The sequence below is a fragment of the Xiphias gladius genome, chromosome 9, assembly GCF_016859285.1.
Source record: "Xiphias gladius isolate SHS-SW01 ecotype Sanya breed wild chromosome 9, ASM1685928v1, whole genome shotgun sequence".
Lineage (NCBI taxonomy): Eukaryota > Metazoa > Chordata > Actinopteri > Istiophoriformes > Xiphiidae > Xiphias > Xiphias gladius.
The window spans coordinates 6,668,499-6,696,335 of record NC_053408.1 but is presented as its reverse complement, the minus strand read 5'-3'; the positions used below and the strand labels follow the sequence as shown (position 1 = coordinate 6,696,335).

The 27,837-nt window shown below is 41.1% G+C and overlaps 1 protein-coding gene across 1 annotated transcript in view; it reads left to right on the top strand.

Moving 5' to 3' along the window:
- Positions 1–27,837, top strand: part of LOC120794426 (glutamate receptor ionotropic, NMDA 2C-like) — a 42,408-nt gene that overhangs the window by 12,902 nt on the left and 1,669 nt on the right. Inside the window, exons 4-14 of the mRNA XM_040135511.1 lie at positions 99–287; positions 1,098–1,438; positions 1,882–1,996; positions 5,887–6,098; positions 13,293–13,461; positions 15,703–15,856; positions 16,349–16,474; positions 19,028–19,257; positions 23,192–23,352; positions 24,448–24,635; positions 26,479–26,711. Of these exons, the coding sequence (XP_039991445.1) occupies positions 99–287; positions 1,098–1,438; positions 1,882–1,996; positions 5,887–6,098; positions 13,293–13,461; positions 15,703–15,856; positions 16,349–16,474; positions 19,028–19,257; positions 23,192–23,352; positions 24,448–24,635; positions 26,479–26,711 (2,118 nt within the window). The remainder of the gene's footprint in view (positions 1–98; positions 288–1,097; positions 1,439–1,881; positions 1,997–5,886; positions 6,099–13,292; positions 13,462–15,702; positions 15,857–16,348; positions 16,475–19,027; positions 19,258–23,191; positions 23,353–24,447; positions 24,636–26,478; positions 26,712–27,837) is intronic.

The following is a 27,837-nucleotide window of genomic DNA, read 5'->3' as shown; positions in this document are numbered from 1 at the left end:
GGGTGATATTGATCTTGTCATCATCAGTCCTTCACACTGTTATATGTGCAATGATTCTTAATAAATAGCCCTCAATAAACAATATATTCCTGTTTTAGCTCATGGAGGAGTATGACTGGGGCGAGTTTGCGGTGATCACCAGCTTGCTGCCGGGATATGACACCTTTGTGGATATAGTTCAGTCTTACACAGATACCTCCTATTTCCTGTGGAATCTACAGGATATTTTGACTCTGGAAATGTCTGTCGGGGCTAATGATGTGAAGACCAAGCGCATGCTGCAGCAGGTACAATGAGATATATAGCTCCTGGACTGGGATCCACCAGCTATTTGTAAATCCATCGCTAAGTTTGTGTGTGAAGTCCTTAAATTCTTACAAACTACTGGCTAGTTTCAGACTAGTGCTTTACTAAATTGGATTACACCATTAAAACGTAAAACATGTTGTTGTTTTAATGGTGCAACTTATTAATGGCCAATCAAAAGCCACCAGCTACATCAGCTAAAATGTAGCATTACTATATGTAACATAACTGCTAAAAACAATTGTTTAATGGGCCAAATACAATATTAAACTTAAATGAATATGTGTTGTAAAGTTAATAGTATTCAGAGAGAGTGGGAAATATTCAATTATGCCAACCTAACCAACACTATTTGGTCATTTAGTGTAACATCATTGACATATTAGTTTGTGAAATGTAACCAAAATCCTCCCACTTTACGTTATTTTTAAAAAAGCATTTTGAAACTGGTCATATAACAAGCCAACGTTAGCTTAGTCAGTTGGTTCAGTTAGCTACACAACAGTTAGCCTACAATGGCAGTTACAGTTAGTAGAAACCTTTGTCTATGTCAGAACTAATTTTTGTGATGTATTCTTTTAATTTATGGTTTTAATTGTTTCACTGTAATTTAGTGAAGCTTAAATCTCCACTAAGCTCTACCCTAACTACGTTATAACGATGCAAAGTTCGAACTTAGGAACAGCTGGAGCTACTGGCTTTGATGAATCACAGACAGTGTTGCATGTTCAGGCTGTGTTTTGTCTCTCTTCTGTGAATTACCACTGAGAGAATTGGTCTTCTGAATGCAGGTGGATTCTCAGGTCCTGCTGGCGTATTGCTCCTATGAGGAGGCACAGTACTTGTTTCATCAGGCAGCTGAGGTGGGCCTGCTGGGGCCCGGCTACATCTGGATCCTCCCCAGCCTGGCCGTGGGCAACCCCGACAGTCCTCCACCTGTCAGCTTCCCTGTTGGTGTGATCGGCGTGATAACGGACCAGTGGAGGAAAAGCTTGCGGCAGAGGGTGAGGGAGGGTGTCGCCATCGTAGCCAAAGGGGCCGAGAGCTTTAAGAAGCGGTATGGTTTTATTCCTGAGGGACATGGTGACTGCAACAAGCCGGCTAAACACTCAGACAACAATACCCTGTTCAGGTGAGGCATACTTTTGTTAGCCCGAATACAATTCCTAATAGAGTGATCATTACTGATGTACAGAGAGAGGAGCACAACTTTAGCTTCACGTGAGTCTCTTTTGCACGTGGTCTTCGATTGCAAATTTACCTGGATTCATTATTCACAGCGCAGTCTGTCATGGATGTGTACCTTAACAGACAGCAAAATCACTCACTAGGAACATCCTGCCCTCCACCAATCAGCTGCCTTTATCATCCCCTAATGAGCTACTTCCAGTCTCCCACATTAGATTAATCCCCTCCAGGGGAGCTTTAGATTTAATTAGGAGGTGATCATTGTGTGTGTTTATCTGTGGACATGAATATGCAAATTCTCGTGTGATTTAGACACAAAGTTCCTTGATTGCGTTCTATATGGTTCCGCTGTTTGTGCTTAAGAGTTTGTGTTTCTGTGAGCTGCAGGCACATGCTGAATGTGACGTGGGAAAGGAGAGATCTGTCGTTCAACAACCAAGGCTTCCGCTCAAACCCTTCCATGGTCTTCATTGCTTTGGACCGGGAGCGACTCTGGGACAAGGTACTGGGCACCAGAAGCTGAACCACAAAAGCATACTGGCACTGATAGCATAGGAAGAATGAGACCTCAGATTCAACGCCGCGCACAGCGCAAGACTGAAAACACTGACAGTAATACAGTAATAACCTTCTAAAAAACTTTCAAGAAATACTTCTATGTTTTTCCTGTTACTTGCCCACACACTGCAAGGCTTTGAGTACAGTGTAGTTGCTACTATACAGATGAGCGTCTTGAGTTGTAAACCATGTCAATAATAAATATGACCGGGGCCAAATGTGTCAAATATATTATGTATTATATTATTATATAATATAACATTTTCTTATTATAGGTATGGAACTGTGGCTGTTTAAACAGCTGTTTAAAAAACATAAAACTGACTGAATCTTCACTAACTGGCTAAATTCACAAACAAACAGAATCTGTAGACCTTTATTCTCACTGCAATCACTGCTTTCCAAGTGTATAACCGTAGGACCCCCCCCAAAGACAAAAACTGAGACAACTGTGCTCCCCAACACATCCCCATTGCCATGGAGTGATGTAGCTGTGAGATACAACCTCAGCCCCATTGTTCTTAGCCAATATTTGTTTTCATTTTGGCAAATTGGCACCATTAAAACTATGCCGAATTAGCTATTTGTCGTTAGTGCAATGTATCCATGGACGTAAAAACGGCTATCATTAGATCACTTTCATACTGAAGAGAACTTAAAGATGTAATGATTCTCTGACAAATTCTGGATTTATAAGGTGCAACCTTTTTTCAAATGATCTGATTTGTATGATGTGGAATTTTATTGCAACAGACATCAGAGATAATGACATCCTCGGAGAGTGTAAGTCACACTGAATCTAAAAACATTTGTATCATGCCTGTGTGTTTAGATTTGACAGATTTTTTTCCTGAGCAGTCAGGTGCTAAGGGTTTTAAAGTCTTTTAATTGCCTTTATGAGTCACAACAGTGTGTCACAACCAACCCCGCAGCTCCAGCTGCTGATCGTGTTGGTCAAACTGCAATAATTAACTTCCCGTTGTTTATAAAACACCAGCACCTTTGACCCACATATATAATCTGTCTAGGTGCAACAAGTTTATGCCCGTTGCACTGAGATGCCAAGATGGATTTTGGAAAAGGCAGGAAATAAAAGGCTGGTTGGGGGAAAGTGGATACATTAAAAATCAAAGCTTTATCAAGTGATCACAAAATATCTCCTGGAATACTCCGGGTGATATTTGAAGGTACAAGTGTAGGCGTAATTTCAAATCAATAATGTCCGTCTGTGTGTTCCCCGTTGAAGCCATATCCTTCTCTTACTCTTGTTTAGTCATCCCCTTGCCTTGCAATTTTATTGAGTATTTTCACTCCCTTTTACACACACACACACACACACACACACACACACACACACACACACACACACACACACTTATCAGAACCCGAGGGTGTATTGAAAAAGTGCGACTCCACAAAGAGACCTGAACGTAATCTCACAGCTACAGTTGAACTCATTTATTTCTGCCCTGGAAAGACCAACCTACTTTATCAATGTCATCTCATGGCTTGTGTGTATGTATCCGTGTGTGTATGAACATGGACATGTAATTGTGCTGAAGAGGGGCTTGGTTTGTATGTGTGTGTAGATGTTAAAGTCACAATTGTGCAGCCAGCAGCCTCAAATATACACTTCATCCATGTTCTATGTGTTCAAGTGTGGCGTAGCTGTTGTTCACACAAACACTATCTACAATAAGACACCACTTATAACAGGAGAAACATTCATGCGTCTAAATTCTGTGAATCCTCTCTCCTTTTCAGTCTCATTACAACCTGATTTGTCACTGCTGTTTCTTCCCCTCCTCTTCATAGCTCATCCATAATGACGACAGGTTTTGGTGTATCTGCTCTTTTCAAGTCTTTATCCTTCAATGTGACATCCTGACAGTTTAACATGATGTTGTTCCTGAAGAGTGCTGCTGGGTGACATTTTGGACAGGAAAGTCCCCTCACTCTGATGGGGCCCCCCTCCTAGTTTTTCCTCTTTCCTCATTTTTCCGTACTTCTTGAATCTGTAGAATAGCCACGGAACAAAAGTTTAAAGCTGCAACTAATCACTTTTTTTAATTTTATCAATCGATCTGAAGACTATGTGTAACGTAAGATGTGTTGCTCAGAGGAACTCAGTGAGAACTATCACCCGGCTTTGCAGTTCCCCTTAGTTCTGCAGTGCGTTTCAGCATCTTTCAGCTCAATGTTTTGGTTTTGCGGCCCGCACCTTTACTTTCTTGGTTTACTCTCACCGCTCTCATCAATGTCATTTCCAGCAGCAGAAGCACGCAGCTGTTTACTGAAAAAAAAGCTCAAGTAAACTGACTGCACACTACCTGCTCAGCACCAAACAGCACACAGACAAAGTCAGCATCTAGCTGGTGAACTATGAGGGCCATTAGCTGCTAAAGATCCAGATATTTACCTCAGAGGTTGGTGAAGACCAAAACGGGGTTACGAGGGGAATGAATATTGGTTTCATTCGTGATTGGTGGACAACAACATGACCCAGAATAAATGCTACTGTTGTTCTGTATCTGCTGTATGTGCAAACAAGCAGCTGTTTGCTAAAACATTTGCATTATAAATGGGGGTGTGGGGTTTGAAAGAAGTGGGCATTAAGGAGGCAGGGATGGTCTATTGAAGAGCTACTACTGAGTTGCATTACTGAAATTGGAGGATCTGTTGTTATATGAGCTTGACTCATACCAAGGACCAAAACTCAGGATATCTCAAATATGGCTGCTTTGATTTGGGCCAGTCTTTTAATCTGTAAACCCTGTTCTTCTGATTTCCAACATTTTTATGATGGCCATCAAATAGACAGGAGCTGTATACTTCAAGATAGAGTCTGACATTAGTTTGAGTAGGCTGCCCTACTCAATGAGAAGATAAGACATGAGATTAAAATGACGGATCTTCACAGCTGGCATCTTTGTGATTCTGTCACTTATAGATGGTGCAGAGATACAAATGATCATCTAATGCAAACTGCATTAGCACTCATACTGCACCTTCACGCAAATTTGTAAAACATCCATGTATGACGAAGGAAAAGCGTTAGTATGAGTGAGCTGAAAAACAAATCAAGAGTTGATTTGAAAAAGAGGTATCATTAAAGCTGTGAGGGAGCAAGTTTCGCATGCAATAAGTCAGCGCTAGCTGAGCTCAGTATGGCTCATTATGTTGCGTTGATATGACAAACAGTCCCGGTTCTCGCGGAGAGGGTTTCACTGAGTTTATATCTCGATGAGATTATTCGTTGTATGACATTATACGGCACCGCATACAGAGCTTTTCAGCACAAGGACATTTTTTTTTGGTAATTAAAACAGCTCTACAAAAGCAGCAAATATTTTAAACACACAAAGACAGAAAAACACATATAATAAATATCACTAATCACTTGAACGGTTCCCATTTATGAACAGTGACATTTCAATTTGTTTCTTCAGTTGAAAAAAGAAAACCAATAATTGAATAATCAGTCAACAAAATGAACACAGATTGAACGCAACACATGCTTGCATGTATTATTAATGTGATGCAGTTGGTTTGCTCATTGTATTTTTTCCTACGAAATGTTTAACTCAAAGACTTTTAAATCTTCTCACTATGCATTAATTAGCTCTCCTTTCATCTTCTAATGCTCTTCCTGCAGGTCAGCACATGCTAATTTTCCTTTATAAAATAAAATAAAATAATTCATTCTGTGAAATAGGCAAAGACAAAACAAGTGGAGAGAGAAGGGGTCGACATGAAGTGAAGGTCACGGCTGGGATTCAAACTTACACGTACATGATACCAATGAGCTCTTTGTCTCCCGCCTTCGCTCTCCAGGTGGGTACGTACGCTCGGGGGATCCTCCAAGTCCGCTACCCTGTCTGGCCTCGGTATGGCAACTTCCTGGAGCACGTGTCTGATGATCGTCACCTGACTGTGGCAACGCTGGAGGAGCATCCCTTCGTCATGGTCGAGAACGTGGACCCGGGCACCGGCACATGTGTCCGCAACACGGTACCCTGCAGGCGCCAGGCCAATCACACAGAGAGGTACACCCAGCAATGCAAACACATGTACACCTTTTTACATCTGCACAAATATGCGGATGTAAACATACATATGCCATTGAGGCTTACAAACATACAGACACAGGCAGGGCTGTGTACTGAACGCAGTACTTTTTTGTACCAGCTGAAGTGTGTCAGCAGCACACTGGGTATTGACAGCTGTCAAGTACAAAAGCTGGCAATGATTGTCAGTTGCGGCTGATAAAACAATCCTAGCCCCTTGTCCACTTAAGGGAATATTTTGACATTTTGGGAAATAAGCATATTCGCTTTCTGGTGGAGAGATTGATACCACTCTCATGACTGTCCATTAAATGTAAGCCTAGCAGCTAGCTTAGCTTAGCATGAAGACTTGAAACAGGGTGGAACAGCTGGCCTGGGTTCTATCCAATGATAACAAAATCCGCCTGCCAGCCCCTCTAAAAATCATTAATTGACACATTATGTCTTTTTTGTTTAAGCTGTTCAGAAACCAAACAAAAAAATAACAAATTGCCATTTTACTGGCAGTTACGTGCTAGACTATTTCTGGGCTTGGACTAGTAACTTCCTGGAGTCTCCACTGGTTGTAAATGCAATCGGCCAAGAAATAGACCAGCAAATAATCCCCCACAAACGCGATGTAACATGTTTATTACTGAGCTTTAGAGGTGCAGGTAGGTGGTCATAGCCAGGCTAATTTTTTCTCTGTCTCCAGTCTGTATGCTAAGCTCCATATTCATTGGACAGATGTGAGAGTGGTATCAATCTTCTCATCTAACTCTCAGCAAGAATAAGCTTGTTACCATCTTAGAAGTTTATTGCATGTCACGCTGTGCAAGATGGATTTGATAAAGTCTTGGTCGCAATCTATGACTGACTGAACGACGTTAATTTTGGGGCAATTTTACTGCAGTGCTACATTGTAAATAGCAAAAAATGGATACAAGCAGAGACATGTCGTTAGCTCTTGTCGTCCATCTGTGCCACTCTCATGATTTGAAAATGTAGCAAACCGTAAAGAAGCGTTGGCCATAGCGCTGACACTTCTTTGCTTTGAAAAACCTCAAAAGAGGAGGAGGATGTGTGAAGCTGGTCTTGGCCAGGGAAAGGGGGCAGAATGAAATCCCGAGTTTTTAAAGTGAGCTTCAGGTAAAAGTGTTTGCAGCAGTAGCGTTATGCTAACTTGCCAGTGAACTGTGTGTCATGTTGTTTTCTGAGTGGCTGGTTAGTAGAAGTGAGTTGTAGCAGCCGTTACAGTTTATTGTCTGAATTTTGGTGCAACTGAAATTGGCTATCGGTGTACGATTTCTCATTGTATGATCATCATGTTTCCATGATTCTATCATGATTGTAATTTTTTAGCTTCGATAGCCAAAAATTGCACAGGAGCCTGAGGCTTTCAACTGTTTCGCACTATCCTCATCTACAGATTATGTTTGCTCTTTTCTCTCTTGTGACCTTTGAAATGTAGCTTTATATCCAAACTTTCCATGATTCTGAGCACGTCTAGGCCTTCTCCTCCATGTTGACTTTCACTAAATAAAAAAAAAAGGTTCATAAAAACATTATATATTCTGAAGTATAGTGTGGCTCTGGTATCGTTAAAGAAAATCAGGTATTGTATTGGCACTAGTGTCGAAATGTTTCAACTAATACCCAGTGCTACACACAGAAATCTGCACCCTCCCTCTCTGTGTCTCTGCCCTAGTTTAGTTCTGAGTAGACACTGCAAACGTCCACACTTCATTAAACACAGAGTAATTGTGTGTGCTGAGTGTCTAAGCACTTTAAAAACACACCTCCGGTGTCAAACACAGATCGCAACATGGTAGAACAAAAGCCATTAAATAGCTATTACCTCTGACTACCTTCAACTGGTGCTTGCCAGAAACACACAGTGTCTTTATTATGTTCAAACAACCAGAAAAACAATAGAAATACTAGTATTTCGTAAATTTAAATGGCAGATGTGAAAAAGAATCAACCATTTTGTGAGCTGAGCTTTATTGTTTCCACTCATAACACATAAAATACTTTACAACCATTACTGGGAAACATGATCTTCAGAAGTTTTCTGCATTTGAAAGTCAATTTTTTGTAAATGATATTTGAGAGTACGATGCATAAAACCTGCTATTCCTCAATAATGTTGAAATATTGAGTGAGAAGTGCACACATGTTTCTGATAACGGATATATTAGTGTATTTCTTTCCTTGATCTGAGAGGTGTAAAATGAATAATGACAACTTACGTATTTCAAGTGGACTTCTTTGTTCGTCATCACTGCGTGAAAGGCTAATTCTGGGTTACGTTTTTTTTTTTTAATGGTTTTCTGCGGGATGTGTATGCATATTTTAAGATCTATTGAGATCAGACTATGTTTCTCAAAATGACTTACTGCGACTGAAAACCTGAGATTTGATTACCCTGTCTAACAGCTTGAATCATGGACTTTAAGCTAACAGCCCAAGAACATATAGTATTCAATTAATGCATTGACTTCTCCAGTTATTTTCTGGTGCGTGAATGTGCAGCACATCAGAATTGCTCCTTCCGAGAATCTATTAATCATGCATGATTGTGATCACACATCTTGTTGAGCATACCAAAAATGCAGTAATCACCGTGAGAACAGATATAACTTTTTAAATTTGCTGCAAGTTCTGCATCTTTTACGGACCTGGTTTAGGCCGGATACTGAGCCAGACATCGTGTTGTTCTGTCAGCTAACGGCTAGCCTGCCACGCCCACCACATGTCACTGCAGTGATCTGGTTATTTATTTAAAGGTCTAGACACAAATTATTCTTTTTTTTATGCTGATGTTTTCTTGCCATTGCTGTGGGCAAAAGAATTTCTCACCCCCACCATTAACCTACTGTAACACCTCTGTTCACTCTGGAGGTTTGTTATTTCAAACTTAATTCTCACTATTGATCACGTTGCTGTGTATTCATGCTGCTATGGCCTTTACCTGCAGCAGGGAGCTTATCGAAGAGTAGAACCATACCAATTGTACAGCCTACCCAACTTTTACAGATAAATTTGTGTTACAGTTGCACATCGACACAAATATTTTGGGAATGGCACATTTGAAAAACAGAGACAAGATCACTGCTTCAATCTTGCTTCATTCTGACATTGAAAAGCAGATAAAAATGCCTCTCTTTATATTATGTATTAAAGGAAAGGTGAATGAGTTTACACTGTATCAGGTTTCACAATTATGGCAATAGAATTACTTCAGCCTGGTAATGTTTGGTGTAAAACACTCACTCAAAAAAATACTCACTAAGAGATCCACTGAATCCTCTACTGCTGCTGTGACCTCGTCTGTGAAATTCAGTGACCTGATCCCGATTCTGGAGGCAGTTTGCATGTTTATATGTGCATGTGTGCTGTGTGCGTGTGTGCGTGCGTGCGTGCGTGCGTGTGTGTGTGTGTGTGTGTGTGTGTGTGTGTGTGTGTGTGTGTGTGTGTGTGCTAGCCCCTGGCCAAAAATTATTGAACCAATCTTTTCTACTGATATTTTTGAGAGTTTTATGTACAGGCTTTATATAGTGCAAAACTGCTTTTGTAATTTTTATTTTAACGTTGACTCGCAACCCTGGCTGATTTCTACCTATCAAACAGGGGACCTCCATAGCCTGCAGTAGAGCTGTCTGTGGTCAACACAGACTGGGACATGGATACATGCGTGCATGCACCCTGCACTGCATATCTTTTTTGTATTCAATATTTGAAGTGAAATTTGTGTTGTACCTTTGTACAGCAAGTGGAAAGGGGTGTCCCCCTAATAAAGAATAGACACTGGTTTGGGGCGAAGAGTCCTCACAATACACAAAAACATGTGTGTGCGCATGTGTCTTTGTGTTTGTGTGTCTGTGTGTGCACGTGAGTGTGTGTGTGTGTGTGCGTGCGTGTGGACATGTATTGGTTATGCAGATTGCAGAGCTGACCATGCCTGGCACGTTAATTACTGAGAGAGATATGTAACAGTTGTTGTTGGGTGCGATGGCAGATTGATTGTCCGTAAAGAAGATTTATCTGTCCGACATGGGGACATCTGTCATAGCATGGAACAATGTTATCCCATCCTAGCCTCTTTCTGTTTCTCTTTCACCATTTCTCTCTGGCTGGCATGCCCCATTTGGACGGTGACCAATAAGAAGGGGGAAGGAAAGAGCGAGGGACAGAAGACTGCTGCTATATAAATCAGTTAATCTTGCTGTGTCGTCTGAGCAGCTTCCCTGCAGAGCAGATGTTTAGCGTAATTAAAACTTTTTGTCTTGCTCATTAAAAACCCTTTCTTTGGACAGATGATGGCTTATTTTGCCAGAAAAGCTGAGCTGATTAAGAGCAGGAATACCACACTACAATCCCACTTTAGAAATCTTGGCTGGATGATATAGTATGGTATAGACATGCAGTGACCAGATGGTAAATGCACACCAGTTCTGGAATAATTACTTTATAATGTGTTGATAATTAGTTGTTTGACAGAAAACAACAAACCTTTGCTCTCAAATGTGAGGATTTGCAGCTTTTCCACGTTTCATATCAGTGTAAATAGAATATATACATGGCCAAAAACTATGTGGACACGTCTCGTCCCAAGCTTATTGTCAGGATAAACATTGATATTCGACAATTTTTAAAAAACCGCTGATGGCGTTCAGTGATAATATTTGCTAACATCCAATGCCGACAATTTTAAAATTATAATTTTTGTTTATAATATCTGCTCATGCCAACTATGGCTAGGAAAGACAGTGGTTATGGCAAGTAAATCATGGTTAGGGTTTTGGCTGTGGTTAGGCATCTAAGGTAAGAGGAAAGGAAAGATCGTGGTTAAGGTTTAGAAAAAGTAAAAATTAACTGCTGCATTGTTACAGCAAGTGAGTTGCATGCAAACTCACCACCCTGACCTTCACCCTTCGCTACATAGAGGGCATACTACATCCTACATCAGGGAATAAGGGTGGATGCATAGATCCACAAAACATCTGACTTAACACCAGAGACAGTCAACCTTGTTATTTTTAAGCATGACCACGATCAATCCATGACCTTAACCATGTGGTAATTACTGTACCCACAATGACAAAAGGTTCCCTAATTTTAATGAAGTAGTCATTTTAAGCCAAGCCACAATGTTTCCTATACTTCACCAAGTCAGTTTATAACCAGAACCTACCCAAACCTTATCCAGACGGTTGTCACATTATAAAAACGGATTTGTTTTTTCCGACAGTCATTTGTAACAGTCTTGGAAGGCACAGAGAAATTATGTTAACCTACCAATCGTGGAATCACATTATAAAAAATGACATTTTGTCAATTAATTTGGAGGACTTGCTACTCTGAAGGGGTGCAAATCCGTGCAGCCATGTTACAATATCTGGTGGAAAACCTTCCCAGAGGAGTGGGGGCTGTGGTAGCAGCAGATTAATGCCCATGGTTTCGGAATAAGATGTTCAACAATCACGTACGGGTGTAATGTCCAGGTGTCCGTATACTTTGGGTCATGTACTGTAGGGTATCTCGAAGACATCAAATTGGGCACCTTGCAATGGGCATTTTAAAATATTTTATGACATTTTATGGACTAAATGATTAAAAGATTAATCAAGAAGATAATTGACAGATTATTGGAAATAATAGTTTTTTGACTGCGAATGTAGCCCAATGAAGCAGCACATTAACTTTCCAGAGCTTTCCTCATCATCCCAATGCTGATCACAGTGGTGGCTATTTCAAATATCCTCCTCCTCCTCTTCTTCCTCCTCTCAATCTGTCCTTCTTTGCTCTCGCCCTCGTTTCCCTCAAAACTGAAGTCGCCGCTCTGTCAGAGGCCTCATCTGGTTGTCGGCCGTGTGTTTCCTGTCAACCGTTCACCTGAGAATCCCCCTCTCTTGCTCTCTCTCTCGTCCAACTCCCTCATGGTGCTTCCCTCCACGCTGCACTAGTTTCTGGGCATTTTGTGGAGAACACACTGCACAAAAAAACAACCGCTGCTAATCCTCAGAGGATCCTGAAATGTGTGCGTGCGTGTGTTTGTGTGCGATACGGAGAGACACGGCCCGGTTTTAGCCCGGTGTTTGTGTGTGTGTGCATTGTTAGTGGAGTGCGTATAAAGTCGACATGTGGTGAGCTCCTGCAGAAATTAATTAACACTGCGTTTATCAGAGCTGTTGACTCCCGTGAAAGAAGCGAGCCTTTCAAAAATACTTAAAATTTATCTATAATGAACGCTTACACTTTTGAAAATAATCAACTCGAATGTTAATTACCCGCTTGACTTTTTTTCAATCAATCTCTTGCTCATGTATTCACTCACATGCTCTCTTTATCGTTCTTCAGCTCTTATGCTGACTCACTGACATGCTGAGGCTATCTCAATCACAAACACGCACGCACGCACACACACACACACACACACACACACACACACACACACACACACACACACACACACACACACACACACACACACACACAGACACGTACACTGTGACTCAGCCCTCGTAGATTTTCAGCCTCCACTCCGGCAGCTTGATAGATGATGAAGCGAAAAAAAGAGGGAGAGGTTTTTTTCTAAGGAAGTGTGTCGACTTCATTTTCAGTCTGCCTGCTTTTTTCACTGTCCACTGTCGCTTTCAGCTGTTCTCTGTTGTTTTTTATTCAATTAATTTTCACCGTTTCCTGTCCTTCTGTTCTCTTCTTCTACACCCCATTAAGTAGAGAGGCCACAGCGAGGAAGTGAGTGTGTCCCTCAAATGCTACACACCTTAATGGCCTTTGATTAGAGGCCATCACAGTCACTCAACCATTCACCGTGGGCCCTTTCACACTGCCTGTGTGTATGTGTGTGTGTGTGTGTGTGTGTGTGTGTGTATTTGCAATTATTAGTTGTCTCCTCTGTCTCTCTGAAAGATACCTTGTTAACAGACATTGATTTTAGCTAATGAACCAGCCATCGCCTGCCCTTCACTTTGCCGTTGTAGATCATGGTCAGTGTCAGCTTGAGAGCCCGCGACTATTTAGCACTCGCTCCCTGAAACAAAGTAAAACAACACCATTAGTCACCCAAGCCAAAAATAGTAAGAGTCCCAGCTCCCAGAAAAGGGGTTTTTGATCACAAGATGTTGAAACCAAACTGTATGACTCTGCTTTTTCTCATCCTTCTCACAGTATTATTGGCCACTCAGAGTCCTACACCAAACTTTGCTGTAAGGGCTTCTGCATAGACATCCTGAAGAAGCTGTCCCGCACAATCAAGTTCTCCTACGACCTCTACCTGGTCACCAATGGAAAGCACGGCAAGCTGGTCCGCGGGATTTGGAACGGCATGATCGGGGAGGTAGGAATGAGGGCTGAGTTATTTAAAGAAGGATAAATCCCTGAATGCAGCAGCTGGTGTAGCTGTGTTGAGCTGCCTAGTGGCCTTCTACAGACAATTATTAGAGCAAGGTGTTTTAAAATGTTCATCCACAAATCTAACCAAAATAAATGTAGCTTTGGGCCATGACATGCCCTAATTATATTACAGGCAAGTTATTTGTGTATAGCATGTCAGATACCACCAAAAACAGCAGTGAATGTTGACCCGCAGTTTTAGGAATACTGTAATAGTAATAGTAGCTTTTCTTTAATTATCTGTTAAGTTTATTTAACCAAACTAATCCTGTTGATGTCAAGAATAAACTTTTAAAAGATACCAAGCGATGAGTTTAAAAATATGGAGTTTTGAAGTTTCATGAAGTTAATTTATTCATGACATTTTTATGGTGAATTTGTAAGCAAATAGTTGCCTATTTACATTTCCAGTAGACACACAGAGAAAGATTAACATTCATTTGGAGTTTTGTTTCTGGCCACCTGTTTAATAAAGTGCAATTTGCTCCCTTTCAGGTGTTTTCACAAGCCAGTCCTTAACTTTGATGTTTAGTGCTGGGCAGGTAGCATATGGTGGGTTTATCAGGGTTTTTTGGGGTTGTTTTTTTTTTCAAACTTGTTTTCAGCTTGCAGCTGGAAACAAGTTTGATTAGCGTGTCAAAAAAGTAAAGCTGTGGGCTGTAAAACCATAACAATGAGCTGAAAGATGCTAAAAGGCTTCATAGAACTGAGAATGGAAGTATTAGGTGGAAGCATTACATGCTCCTATACCAGCTAAGAACAATTCATACAACTCATGAAGCCCAGAAAAAAATGTTTTTCTTGACTGAAAAGCCTAGATTTTGAAAATACTTGGTCTTTATAATACTAGTACTATTTTTAATTATGAAATATAAAGTAATTGGTACAGCTGTCACACAGATGTAGTGGTGTAGGTACCTCAAAGGCACTACGTAAGGACCTGAGTAGATGTATGTAGTGACTTCCCACCTCTGCACTACAGTACAGTTGGTGGATGATAGTAATGATACACATTGGCTTAAGTGACACTAGCATTGCTTGGCCCAGAGTGTTTCTTTGACTCTTTGATGGGTTGTATCTAGGTCAGATGTGTGAGGCCATGCATATACATATGGAGCTGACGCACACTTTTCTCCCACACACCAAGCCACATCAAACACAGCTGCATCTGAAAGCAAAATGCCCTGAACAGGTGTTCCTCAGGAGAGAATTCGTGCTTGTGTTTCTGTGCCTGAAGGCACTCTGCTCTGAGTCTGTGTGTGTGTGTGTGTGTGTGTGTGTAGCCTACTACATTTGTGAAGAAAAAGATTTCTCTCCATAAAACTCCTGCTTTTCAGAAAAGCTACCTTGAATGTGAGCACTCCTGAGATGCAGCATTGTCTCTTCCTGGATGCTCAGATGAAAGGCTTCTTCAGTTCGTTCGGATGAGGGGCGAAACGTCTTCAAGAACTTCAAGCAAGTCCAGTTGCCTTCGCATAGCACTAACAGAATACCATGACCTGGATGACAGAGAATCCTCACAGACATATTGCTAGGCATTTTGGGATGAACACCCTTTGACTGGTGCGGGAGTATGAGAGGACTTCCAGAACTGAAGAAGCCTTTCGGATGAGGGGCGAAACGTCTTCAAGAACTTCAAGCAAGTCCAGTTGCCTTCGCATAGCACTTACAGAATACCATGACCTGGATGACAGAGAATCCTCACAGACATATTGCTAGGCATTTTGGGATGAACACCCTTTGACTGGTGCGGGAGTATGAGAGGACTTCCAGAACTGAAGAAGCCTTTCGGATGAGGGGCGAAACGTCTTCAAGAACTTCAAGCAAGTCCAGTTGCCTTCGCATAGGACTTACAGAAATGATGTGACATATTTCATTTATCTCTGTGGGCAGCTGTTATTAGAGTCATGCATAACTACACAACAAATGTTTGCTGCATGGTGGCTTCAATGTTCAAAAAGGATTGTTAAAGAAATTCAGAATTTACTCTCTTTTCAGCAAAGAAGAGCTGCCCTTTGGGAGGTTTTGTTGTGTTAAAATATACCCATTCAGGTCTCTTTAACCAACAACCAAAAATACCAAAAATGCTGAATAATTTTTTTTTGCACTGCTGACCAATGCTAATGCCTCACTGTGCCTCCACACTTCTTTACTTTATTTTATGTCTCTGTCTTTCTTATCTCAGGTCGTGTATAGACGAGCTGACATGGCCATTGGCTCCCTCACTATCAACGAAGAGCGTTCAGAAATCATCGACTTCTCAGTGCCGTTTGTTGAGACAGGCATCAGCGTCATGGTAGCCCGCAGCAACGGGACAGTTTCCCCATCTGCCTTTCTTGGTAAGAAAGAACAACTGCTTCTTCTACATCCATTTCAATTTGATTGTGTTTGTTCAAACTGGTCATAACATCCATTATCCTCGAGTGTGACTTACAGTACGTGTTAGTCATGTTGTTGCCACCTTATTTCTCACCAATTTCTCCCAGGATGGCCTACTTAAACGAGTTCTGTCTCTGCAGACACTTCAGGAAACTTCCCATTAAGCTTTTATCCTGCTGAGAACTGTAGCCTACAACTAAATCCCCTTACGTACCGCACACACACCTAAATCCCTTTTCCTAACCCCAAACAACAAAATTCAGCACAAAATGAACAGTGCATTTCGCTCCTCTCATTTTCACATGAGACGGTTCTTCCTTATCCCTTTTGCTATCCTCCTACCAAACAGGGTGGCCTCCATCACAGGCTGAGGTTTAGAAGCAGGAAGTACAAAAGAGACTTACTTTAATCCTTTACGTATGTTTGTTCCTTCACCTCTCCTCCTCCTTCAGAGCCCTACAGCCCAGCAGTTTGGGTCATGATGTTTGTGATGTGCCTGACCGTTGTGGCGGTGACAGTTTTTGTGTTCGAATACTTCAGTCCGGTTGGCTACAATCGCAGTTTGGTGAGCGCCAAAGGTGGGTTTTACACCTCTTTTGTTTTACTTTTAACAGTGAAAATTCTTCTTCCTGAGCACAGCGGATGATATAGGAGTGAGTGATCGCTACAGCATCATCACAACAGAGGTAAACATCATATCCCATTTTATTTCGTTAATCTCGCATATTTTGCGATGTCAGTGTAATATGGCAATACATTTAGTTACTGTATTTGTATTAACTTTATCTAAAAATATCCAGAGCCGTGAAATGATAAAAAAAAAGATCCAAAAAATTTTCTTAATTTGCATTTTACAAAGCACTTTCACAGTAAGCCCGTGTGTAAGCCATTAAATCCAGCCCGATCTGCACGTACTGCAACGTTGAGAGTTCCTCAACAGGATTTTGGGGAGAGGGCTAATCAATCCCCGAATGCAGCGCTGACAGAGCGTGCCTTGTCTCCAGGTCCAAAAGGTCATTTTCCTGTTTTAATTAGCATTCGTCGCTGCGCTAATCGAAGTGTGATTGATGGCGGTGGCACCTTTCATTGCTGCACATGAGCAACGGTGGCAGAGAGCGATGGAAACGGACTGAGGCTGTGAAATTGCTCTGTTGTTTGAAAGTTTGCAGTAGGGCATTAAATACAGTAGCTCATGATTGAACAGTAGACATATTGTGTGTAATGAGAGAATGTGTAAACAACAATGTGTGGACATTCATTATATCCATGGCAAAAAATTGTTAACCGCAGTTTTAAGGGGTTACCTTATCCAAAAAAAGATAGAAGCGGACTAGTGAATTCTGGGACAACTTCACCTACTTCCAAGGTACATAGAGAAGGGAAAAAGTCTGAAACTCCAGCAACACTTGTAGTAAAAAGAACAACTTTATTGTCAGATCCTGATGAAAACCACATACTGAAACACGTGTGGTATGATATCAAGTTGTTTTTTATATTACAAGTGTTGCTGGAGTTTACTTACCTCTCCTTGGTATCTATCCATGCAGATACTTTGGGTTTCATTTCAAGTTTTTAAGATATCTGTCTCCGATATTCCTGCCTCTTTCCACTAAACTGTAATACTTTCTACTGAAAAAATAGACCCTATGAAAACAAGATTGTCCTTTCAAGAAATACAACATCACCAGTCATTTCAGCAAATGCCCAATAATGACACATGTTTTTGGTCACCTGACAAAGCCCTCTAGCAGCTGCAGGAATTATTACTCTTGTCCATCAAGAGAAAAAGGAGGAAATAGTGTGAAGTTGTTATAGAGCCACAAAGTCTGGACAAGAAGAAGGTCTGGGTGGTTGGATTGGTCCATAAAACATTGGACTTTGACATGGGAGACTGCTTATCTATTTCCATCTCCTACCAAAAGTCAGCATAGTTTTCTTTTAACCATAACAATGACTGTTATGTGACCTCAACCAAGTGGTTATTTTAACTCAAAGTTTTACCTTAGCCACTTTATTTTTGTCCCTAAACTTAACCAAATCTTGGCCCTTTAAAATCCACTGTCCCACCCGTGGGAGGCTTTGGCCTTGGTAGCACTACTTTAGGTGTGTTTGGTCTGTACCAGACTCGATCTTCACACAACATTGACAGATTATACATTGTTTGAAAGTTCTTAGTCTCCTGATTCTGTCTGTGGAAAGAATTTTAGGATTCTCACATCACTGCAACAGCTGGTGACACAGAATTGTTTCATACTTGTGGCTATGGCCCCAAAGTGTTTTCCACACAAAAGCTCCTACTACTGGCCTCGTATTCCCTTTTTTCTGCCAAAGAAAATGGGCAAGGCAAAAAAAAAAAAAAAAACCTACCATGTTTGTGCCTCTATAACTTTGGTTCAGTGTCTCTTATACTCATTCTGACTTTTGGGTTGTAAAATTTTTAAGAGTTTCCTTTCAAAGGAGACCAAAGTTGTAACTGTAATCAAAATAGTTAAGGAATAGTAACCTTTTCTATGTTGGGTACAATTTTCCATGCTTGTGCCCAAAAATGGGGGTCTCTGGTAAGAGCTTAACTGCAGTGGTGTTAGATCAGAAAATGTTTTTATTGTTTTTTGTAAGGCACTGACAATGTCTTTCTATTTTCCTGCCGATAGTGGTGTAAGAACAAAAAACCCTCAGATGTGTCTTTCTGGAGACAAATATATATGAAAACTGTTCACAGCGTGGTCTGTGGATTATCCACAGTAACCTTAATATGGTTGCTGGAAAGGGATGTTGCCGTTGATTATTTTAAATATCAATAGGTCAAAATCTTGGAGGGTGATCCAAAATAAAACCAAAAACTATCTATATGACTAGAGAGAAAATTACCACTAGAGAGAAAATTAAACCCATTTTTCTTTAAGAGCGCCAGTTTTTTTGTTCCTTGAGTGCATTTTAGACATACCTGTTGACCACACCACTGTCTTTTTGGACATGACTCTTTGAATTAGGTTGATAAGACCTTTAAAGACATTTCTAAACAGAGCCCATTCTTTTCGTACTCTGGGCTAGGGATGTAACCATATTGAATAAAGGGACCTTGTTATACTCGACCCAGTCTGTCTGACTCTTTCATCTCTCTATTTCCTCAGCTCCCGGTGGGCCAACGTTCACCATCGGGAAGTCAGTGTGGCTCTTGTGGGGCATCGTCTTTAACAACTCAGTCCCCATTGAAAACCCTAAAGGAACAACCAGTAAAATCATGGTCCTGGTCTGGGCCTTCTTTGCTGTCATCTTCCTGGCTTCCTATACTGCCAACCTGGCTGCCTTCATGATCCAGGAGCAATACATTGACACAGTGTCTGGGCTCTCTGATAAGAAGGTAAGAGACTGAACAGACAAGAGTTTTACTTGGAATAATAGCCTCACAGTGCTTGTGAGTCTGGGCAGTTATTGAAAGTTCACTCGGACACACAGAAAGCAGTCGCTCTGCACTGACTAACAAACCATGAACGGAGGAGAGACAAAAGACTTGCAGAAAGCCTTTAAGTTGAAGTCAAGTAAAAGGACTTTGTTATGAACATCTCTGTCCTTTTCCTATCAGTGGGGAGCCCAGTGGCATGAATGGATCAATCAATTACTGCCTTCTGTCAATACAGATGGTGTCTGAGTCTCGACTTGTCCTGTCAGTATTTCGGGCTGACCATCAATATTCCCCGTGTGCCGTCTCCATCTATCGTCTCGCTCACACTGCTAAAACAAGATTGCCAAATGTCAAACGATTAAAAAAAACAAAAAAAAAAACAGGCGAGTCACAACACCCACCGATTCCTCTACCGCTTAAACGTGTGTGCTCACACGGAGACACACACAAACTCAACCTGGAAACAGGGCCTCAGGAGAACTTTACAGGAGAGCATTTCATTCTTCACAGATAGCGAAATCAGCTCCCAGGCAGGGATCAGCACAGCCACCTCAGTGATGTATGGTTGTATTAACTGACTGTATTAAATTTATGCAGATGCATTGTCCGTGTCCCATTGCCTAAAAGACTAATATAAATTACCACACGGCAGCCCCCTAATTCTGAGATCCTACACGACAGGGGATTTAGCTCGTAGGCTGGCTTGTTTCACATCTCGCAAGTTTAAAGGATAAGGCTGGTTGTATTCTATATTTTTCTTATTGTCAATAAATCAGAAAGACCATAACCAGCAATGTGTTTCTCTGAAAACCTTTTGACTAACCTGCCTTGTCTGTGGCACTCAGTCCCAAAACAGAAGTCCTAAAACAGGGGGAAAACCTACCTGAACCTGACGGGCATTAAGATTTTTCTTTCAAAACAGTGACCCGATCTGTAAAGGGACCTCAGAAAAATCAGCACCTGATCTGAAAAGAACCAAGGATAATCAGACCTGATTCAAAATGTGGTCAACCCGAACACACCCAAAAAGAGAGAGAACTCCATCACCGGCAGCAGCAGCATAAAGCACCACCCAATAATGAGCTGCCCCAGTCAAAGCAAATTATTTTTTAATATTTTATTTTACGGGGCTGCAAATCTGCTGGAAAGAACATTGAAAGTAAGATGTCATGTGGTAATAATATTATATTATATATAATTTCCTTGATGGACATATCCATTTTAACTGCCGTACACTGAATCTCTAGTTTACTCTAGCTTTTAGTTTTGACGGGACTAGAGGTGAAACTTAACTGTTGGGCACATTTACATCAATGCTATTAAATGTTAACGATGATTATTGTGTGCTACCCCCATAAATAAACTTTAGCAATGGATTGACATTAATCAACTGGAAAAGCACTAATGGACAAGTCTGTTTTCCCTATAATTAGTACAAATTTACAATAATTCACAGGAAACCTGTGGGGAATTATTGGGAAATTATTCTGAAATTACGAACCTGTAAAATGAAGTGTTATCTCATTTTCCTGACCCTCACAGCTGACACTCTCCATCCCGCCTCCAAAAACATGTTTTTCTTACTGTGTTAATTATGAGCTGATAGCCGATCCCTTTAGGTATTAGATATGCTGACACACAGACTCAAGACCCATGGCAATACAACAGGAGCATAATAAACCAGATTAGACTGAATGTAATTTGGACTGTCAAATAAAGGCAAACACATAAATAAAACAATAATGGACATCTGTGACACAGAGGAATAAGCTACAGTATATCAGGATTTGGCTGGACAGCCAATACTTTTTAGTAGGATCAATTCATTGGGTTTTTTGGTCTTTTCATGAGAATTGTTGAAAGGAATTTGGTGTTTATATTCTTTCAAGTTTATCTTAAAACAATACTGACATGCCCACATGTACACCGAAAGTGATATTGCTCGCTGCAGTCGTTCTTGCTGTCCATTACTGGCCGCAGAGAGATCCCCCTCCCGAAGTGCACAGTAAGTGATGGGCGACAAATTCCACAATCCATTTTAAAGTTTAGCTGACGCTAAATTGAGGCTTCAGCAGTCTCAGTTAGATACATGAAGTGAGTATCTCCCTAAAGTGACTTTTCTTTATAGCATAAAGCCTCTGCCTATTGCCTCCACGGACAGTACTTTCTCGCTGAGCCGTGGCAGCGAGGTAGTCACACAAAGCAGGAATTGATCACTAAAAGACTGTAACTTTGGAGGATAAACACTTAATTTGTCTAACTCAGACTGGATGTGAACATTTACAGTGACTAATAATTCTTTCGCTGTACACACAGGCATGTGAGTATTGCATTAAGATAGACTTGAAAACGTGAACTTACCCTGTACTTTTTCATCTCTTTGCGAACTGGGCTTTTGTTCCAACAGCTGATAGGAGAAAAAAACTGAAGCCATTGCTGCTACATCTGAAGAGTGATTGTATTAACACATAGAACACACACACACACACACACGCCCACTACCATGCTCAGATTCTGATTGGCCCATTCATTTGCGCTCAGCTCAAAAGGTCAATGCCGCACCCGTGATGGATAGGTCTCTCCTGTTTACAGTCTAATTGAGCTCTAACCGATGTATTTCTGCTTCATCCTGCGTTACGTGACAGCTCGTGAAATGTGAACTTCGATTGGGCACAGATCGAGCTGGATTAGGGTCATCTATGGGCAGTGAAATCATTCAAACAGAGCATGTTGACTGATATCAGATTTAATCAAATACAGGAGGTGAGTGAGTGGCATCCAGTCCATTCATGCAGTATTGAGTTTGGCCGATAATTAGATCAGTTTTTGAAAAGAAAATGGAATGACTCTAAAATGGATTTCATTTAACTGAGTAGTCCCTCATCCTCTTTACTCCCTTCTACCCCATTTATTCATTCTGGTCCCTTTTTTCTCCTCTTTTCAAAATTTCTGCTCCTCTGTTTCTTTCTCATTGTACTTTCCTTTTACTTTCTTCTCTCCTTTCTTCTTTTCTTTTTCTCCCACCTTTCCCTTTCCTTCCCTCTCCTCTTATTTCCTCTCATTTCCTTTCCTGTCTTCTCCTCCTTTCTCGTCTCTTTTCTTTTCCTCTCCTCTTTGCTCCTTTCCTCTCTCCTCATTCCTTTTCTTCCTCTTTTCTCCTCTCCTTTCCTTTCCTTTCCTCTTTTTTCTTCTCCCTTTTCTCCTTTCCTCTATCCTCTTTTCTTTACTTTCCCTATCTTTCCCTTCCTCTCCTCTTTTCTATTTTTTTCCTCTTCTTTTATTTCCTTTCATTTTCCATTTTATTCTCTCCTTTCTTTTGCTTTCATTTCTTCTTCTCCCTTCTCTTCTCTTCTTTTCCTTTCTTTTCTTTTCTTTTCTTTTCTTTTCCTCTGCTTTCTGCCCTCCTTTTCCTTACTCTCCTCTCCTTCCTCCCCACATTTCGGTCTTACCCAACTCTCCCTTCTCTCTCCTCTTTCCCTTTTCTTCCCACTGATGTCTTTATTTTCTTTTACTTTTTTCCTCTCTACTACTACTCTCTACTTTAAAAAATCTCTTCCCTCTCTTTTGCCTTTCTTCTCTTTCTCCCTGCCTCGTTTCTCTTCTGTCATCTCTCCTCCTCTCTCCTTTCCTCATCACCTCCCATTTCTTTCATCCTTACCCTCTTCTCTCTGTCGACTCCTGCTCTCTCCCATCTCCCCTATTCTGCTCTCACTCCCTTCAGTCTCTCTCCTCTCCTTCCCTTATCTCCTTACTGTCTTCTCTCTCTCTTACCCCTTCTCCTTACTAAACTTCCTGTCCTCTTACGTCCCGCTACTCTCTTGTCTCCCTCTTCTCATCTCTCATATCTTCTCCCCCCTTCCCTCTCCTCTCACCCTGCTTTATCTCCCTACAGTTTCAGAAACCACATGAGCATTACCCTCCTTTTCGCTTTGGGACGGTTCCAAATGGGAGCACAGAGAGGAATATCCGCAGCAACTACCCCGACATGCACACACACATGATGAAATATAACCAGAAGGGGGTGGAGGAAGCCCTAGAAAGCCTAAAAAACGGGTACAGTTTTACTTAAATTTTAACCATATAACACAATTAAATAGGAGGTTATATTTAACTGACGCTCCTGCCAGTGAAGACATAAGTCACCAAACTAATAATGATGATAATTTGGGCGACACAGTAGAGATTTGATGCTCTTTGTGTTGTAGCACCTATTTGTAAATTAGGCCAATGTGATGAGTTTATTTTTAGATGATGAAATCATGTGTAATGCAGCTTAATTTGTATAAAAAAGTGCTGTCAAACATCCCATCTTTACAAAGAACAAGCTGAGAACACTTTAAGAACTACACCAGTGATTTTTACACATTTTGACCTCAAAACCTAAAAATTGTGTATAACTTGTACTTTTTGAATTGATTTCCTAGCTGCAGTGTGGAATGAAAGTTAACTTCCAGAGACCTGAAACTCGTCTGGAATGGTTACTCCATCCATGTGATGATTTTGCTTCTTTTATTTATAACCACGTTAGTGATGTGGCTCTGGGGATGGCAATGTCACTGGATTGATTGCCTCAAGGTTGGTAAAGACATCCATGGTCACCAGAAAATGAACACTACTGACTTTGGTGATGCCCTGAGTTTTTCCTTTAGTGCCACCACGGGGCTGAAAATTTTTGTTTTTGGTGAAATGTTGCTGTACCTCTTGCTGTACCAGTAAACACCTGCTTTGTGTTTACTGCTAAGTAGCAAATGTTAGCATGCTAACAACAAGTTGGTGAAGATGATTAACATTACCTAGATAGTAATGATGTTGCCAGGGAGTCTCTGATGATGGATTACCAATCTCAAGCCAGTTTCAAGTCTCTGCAAGTGGATTGTTTCTGAAATTAATTGAAAGCAATGGCAGCCTGGAAGGTAGGAAAAATCTAAAAGCCCATGTTATGCTTTAGAAAAGGATCAGCAGCAATGTAACATATACACTGTATGTAACGGGCTAAAACATACAAACCCACTGATACTGTAGGATTCTTTAAGAGAGAATCATTAAAATAGAAGTTCAGTTCTAATTTTCAAAATGTATGTATGTAAGAACTCAAACTTTGGAAGAGCCAAGCCTTCTCTCACACAAAGATGTTTTGTTTGCATGCAGGAAGCTGGATGCCTTCATCTATGATGCTGCTGTTTTGAACTACATGGCTGGGAAAGATGAGGGCTGCAAGCTGGTGACCATTGGCAGCGGGAAAGTGTTCGCCACCACAGGATATGGTATCGCTCTGCAGAAGGACTCCCGCTGGAAAAGGCCTATTGACCTGGCACTGCTGCAGTTCCTCGGAGATGGTGGGCGCTGATCCAAACCTAACATGATATAAGGCACAACCAGTGCCTGCACACATGCTCTCATGCTTTCCTCTGTTTTATCTGTTTTTGTTTACTTCTGTCTCAATGGCACACTGCGTGTGAAGCGTGGCACTGGCATCAGTCAAGTTCAGTGTGTGCTCTATCAGCAGGGAAGTGGGCTTACAGGGAAGAGTTAATATCCTGCAGAACAGCAGGGAGTGTTAGGGATATGATTATCTCCATGACACACTCACATACACATTTATCCTACCTACCTACACATACCCACAAACAGACTCACCATGACGGCCGCCTGCGTGAAGTTAATATCCTCCCTCCTCTGAGAGCTTAAGACCACCCCACACACACACTCGCGGTAACTCTGAGCTTTCCATGATGATATAATAAATAGTTTCGGTCGACATACGGTAACTGAGTGATAAAATGGGCCGCGCTCCCCTGAGGCCGCTGGGGAGAATGCAGCTCCAAAGGTGGCCACCTGTTCAGGGGCCTGGAGGAGTAGCTTACACCGTTCAGACACAACATTAAAATAGGTAACTGGTTTTAATGTTAGGGCTGATCGCTGGATGTGGTAATGATAGCTGATGCAGATGTGTTTAAGAACTGTAAATTCCTCTCATTCGATAGGTGCTTTGTCAGCTTGGTGAAACGCTTTTACTCCACCAAAGAATAAAGAAGACAAAGTTGTTATATGCATGTATGCTGCAGCCACAAGGTATAAGGAGGGTCGCTGTTTTGGCTCAGTGCTCCACTGGATTTGAAACTGAATGATGAAAAAAGCCCAAGACCCCGTGTTTTTTGATGCTGCACCATTCGATCGAATGGAAATGTTGTAGATGCCTTTTGGCGTTGTTTTATAAACATTTCCCCAAATGTCAGCTTGATATATTGGGTAACTTTGCAAACTTTGGGATCACTTGAATGGATCAGTGAGGTTAGAAGGGTCTCAGTACTGACTTTCAGCTAAAGAGGACTTGTAGCTGAATTAAGTGTGTATCCATCCATCTATTTTTATGTGCACATTGAAAATGCACATTTAAAAAAAAAACCTGAATGGAAACGCTGAAAATAGAGAAAGTAGAAAAGTTGGTGTATCGACAAAATGTGACAAAGTGCAATGGAAACAGACTTAGCAAATAAATCACAGCATACATGAAGCATGCGAGCTGGATGTCCAATGAAGCTTTTGTGCACGGTCAATATAGCACTATATCTATTTAATTATCTCTTGATTGCCTCGAATAACACGGACACCCCCATATTATTTAGTGCCAATTAGTTATATCAGAGTTTCCCAGCGACTTGGATGTTGACAAGGTACAAGTTGTAAACTGGAAATCGACCCCCATATGACATTAACATAGTAAAAAGGGAGAGAGCCCCTGAAAGAAGCAATAAGTGGAGGTGGGTGCAGTACATGCCTGGTAGAGCATTACCCACGAAAATACCAAGTGTCTGCTGATGTCTGTGGATCATAGATTTAAGTCGCTGCAAACACTTTGGCAACAAATATCACGACTTTAGTTAAATTGATTGTCAGCACTTTAACCTCACAGCCATGGTTTGAATTCAAATCCATTGTGGTGGAGTAAAGATAAAAAACAGAAAAAATGTGTCATTGTTCTGAGACTTTCTGATTGCTCTGTACAAGACATCCAAAACAACAGAGACAGTTATGCAGGAATGGATTTCTTCCGGATATTGTAAGCTGTCATATCTCCTTCTCTTCTATGCTCCGTCAAGTCGTTTCATACTCTTTGTTTCTGCTCAAATCTTCCCCTTTTCCTTCCCTCTCCCCTCCCTTAAACCTCTGTCCCTTCAGGAGACACCCAGCGCCTGGAGACAGTGTGGCTATCGGGCATCTGCCAGAACGAGAAGAATGAAGTGATGAGCAGCAAGCTGGACATCGACAACATGGCGGGAGTCTTCTACATGCTGCTTGTGGCCATGGGCCTCAGCCTGCTGGTCTTTGCCTGGGAACACCTGCTCTACTGGAAACTACGACACTCCCTCCACAAGTCTCACAAACTTGACTTCCTGTTGGCCATCAGTAGGGTAAGATTTTCAAAATAGTCCATTGATTGATAAGTCTTTTTTTGGAGAGGGGATTGTTTGTTATTTATGAATCATTGGATGCTTTGATTTCTGATTGCTTAGTTTATGGAAGTGGTGTTGAGAATTTGCTGCACTGAATTTTACATTAATTATTTCGATAGATGACTAATTGGCTGGCTGTAATTGGATTAGTTGAGTAACAGCTTGGCTTAGTGATTGAAAGATTGGATGACTGTTTTGACTTTAAGTGGCTGTCTGGTTGCTTTTTCCCATTTAATATGCTGTTTTACATGAAGTTACTTTTATGTGATGATAAATTAGTGCGAATGGATGTGTATTTGCATGTAATTATATGGTATCCTTGCAGGGCCTTATTATAAAATTAGCTAAAATGGCACTGCATTCTTATTAGAGGGGAGGGGGGAGGGGAGAGATTTAAAGAAAGAAAAGCAGCACTAATTTTGGTGTTTACTCAGCATTTAACTTTGATTGCTTAGTGCTCATTAGCAGTTATCTTAAATCAGTACCCAGTTTGTTGATCTTTTTGTTTGGGTAATGTGGTTATTCAGGCAAAAAGTTCTGGCTAAAGTTACAGCTAGGGAAATGTCTATGGACACCAGTATCTGTGTTCCACTACTGTGTAGTTACACCATTGTGCCTGGATCTGGGTTTTATCAGATTAACAGCTAAATGACGATCTGATAATAAATCCGTACGGGGTGGCCCCGAGGGCCATATTAAATTTGGCTCTTTCAGCCAACTGTAAGCAGAGAGCAGTCATGGGATTTGGCTCTGTTTGTCCATGCAGTTGAAGACAGTTTGTTCTGCAGGGGACTTTAGGAGTGTGTGTGTGTGTGTGTGTGTCCGTGTGCGTTTATTGGGGCAATCCTCTCAGCTTAAACTGTTTTTATTTGAGTCCCGGGAGAATGCATAATGAATTTGTGACAAAGTCTTGCCTCAGTGATAAAATAAGATCAGTTTTTATTTTTTGTTTTTATTAGTTGGGGGGTGAATCGTCACGTTGAGTTGAACAAATTGGTTGAAATCTTGTCTGTGAAATTGTCCCCTTAGGACCGAGAGGTTGATTCAAGGTTAAACAGTTTGTGGCTAACTATTGATTTAATTA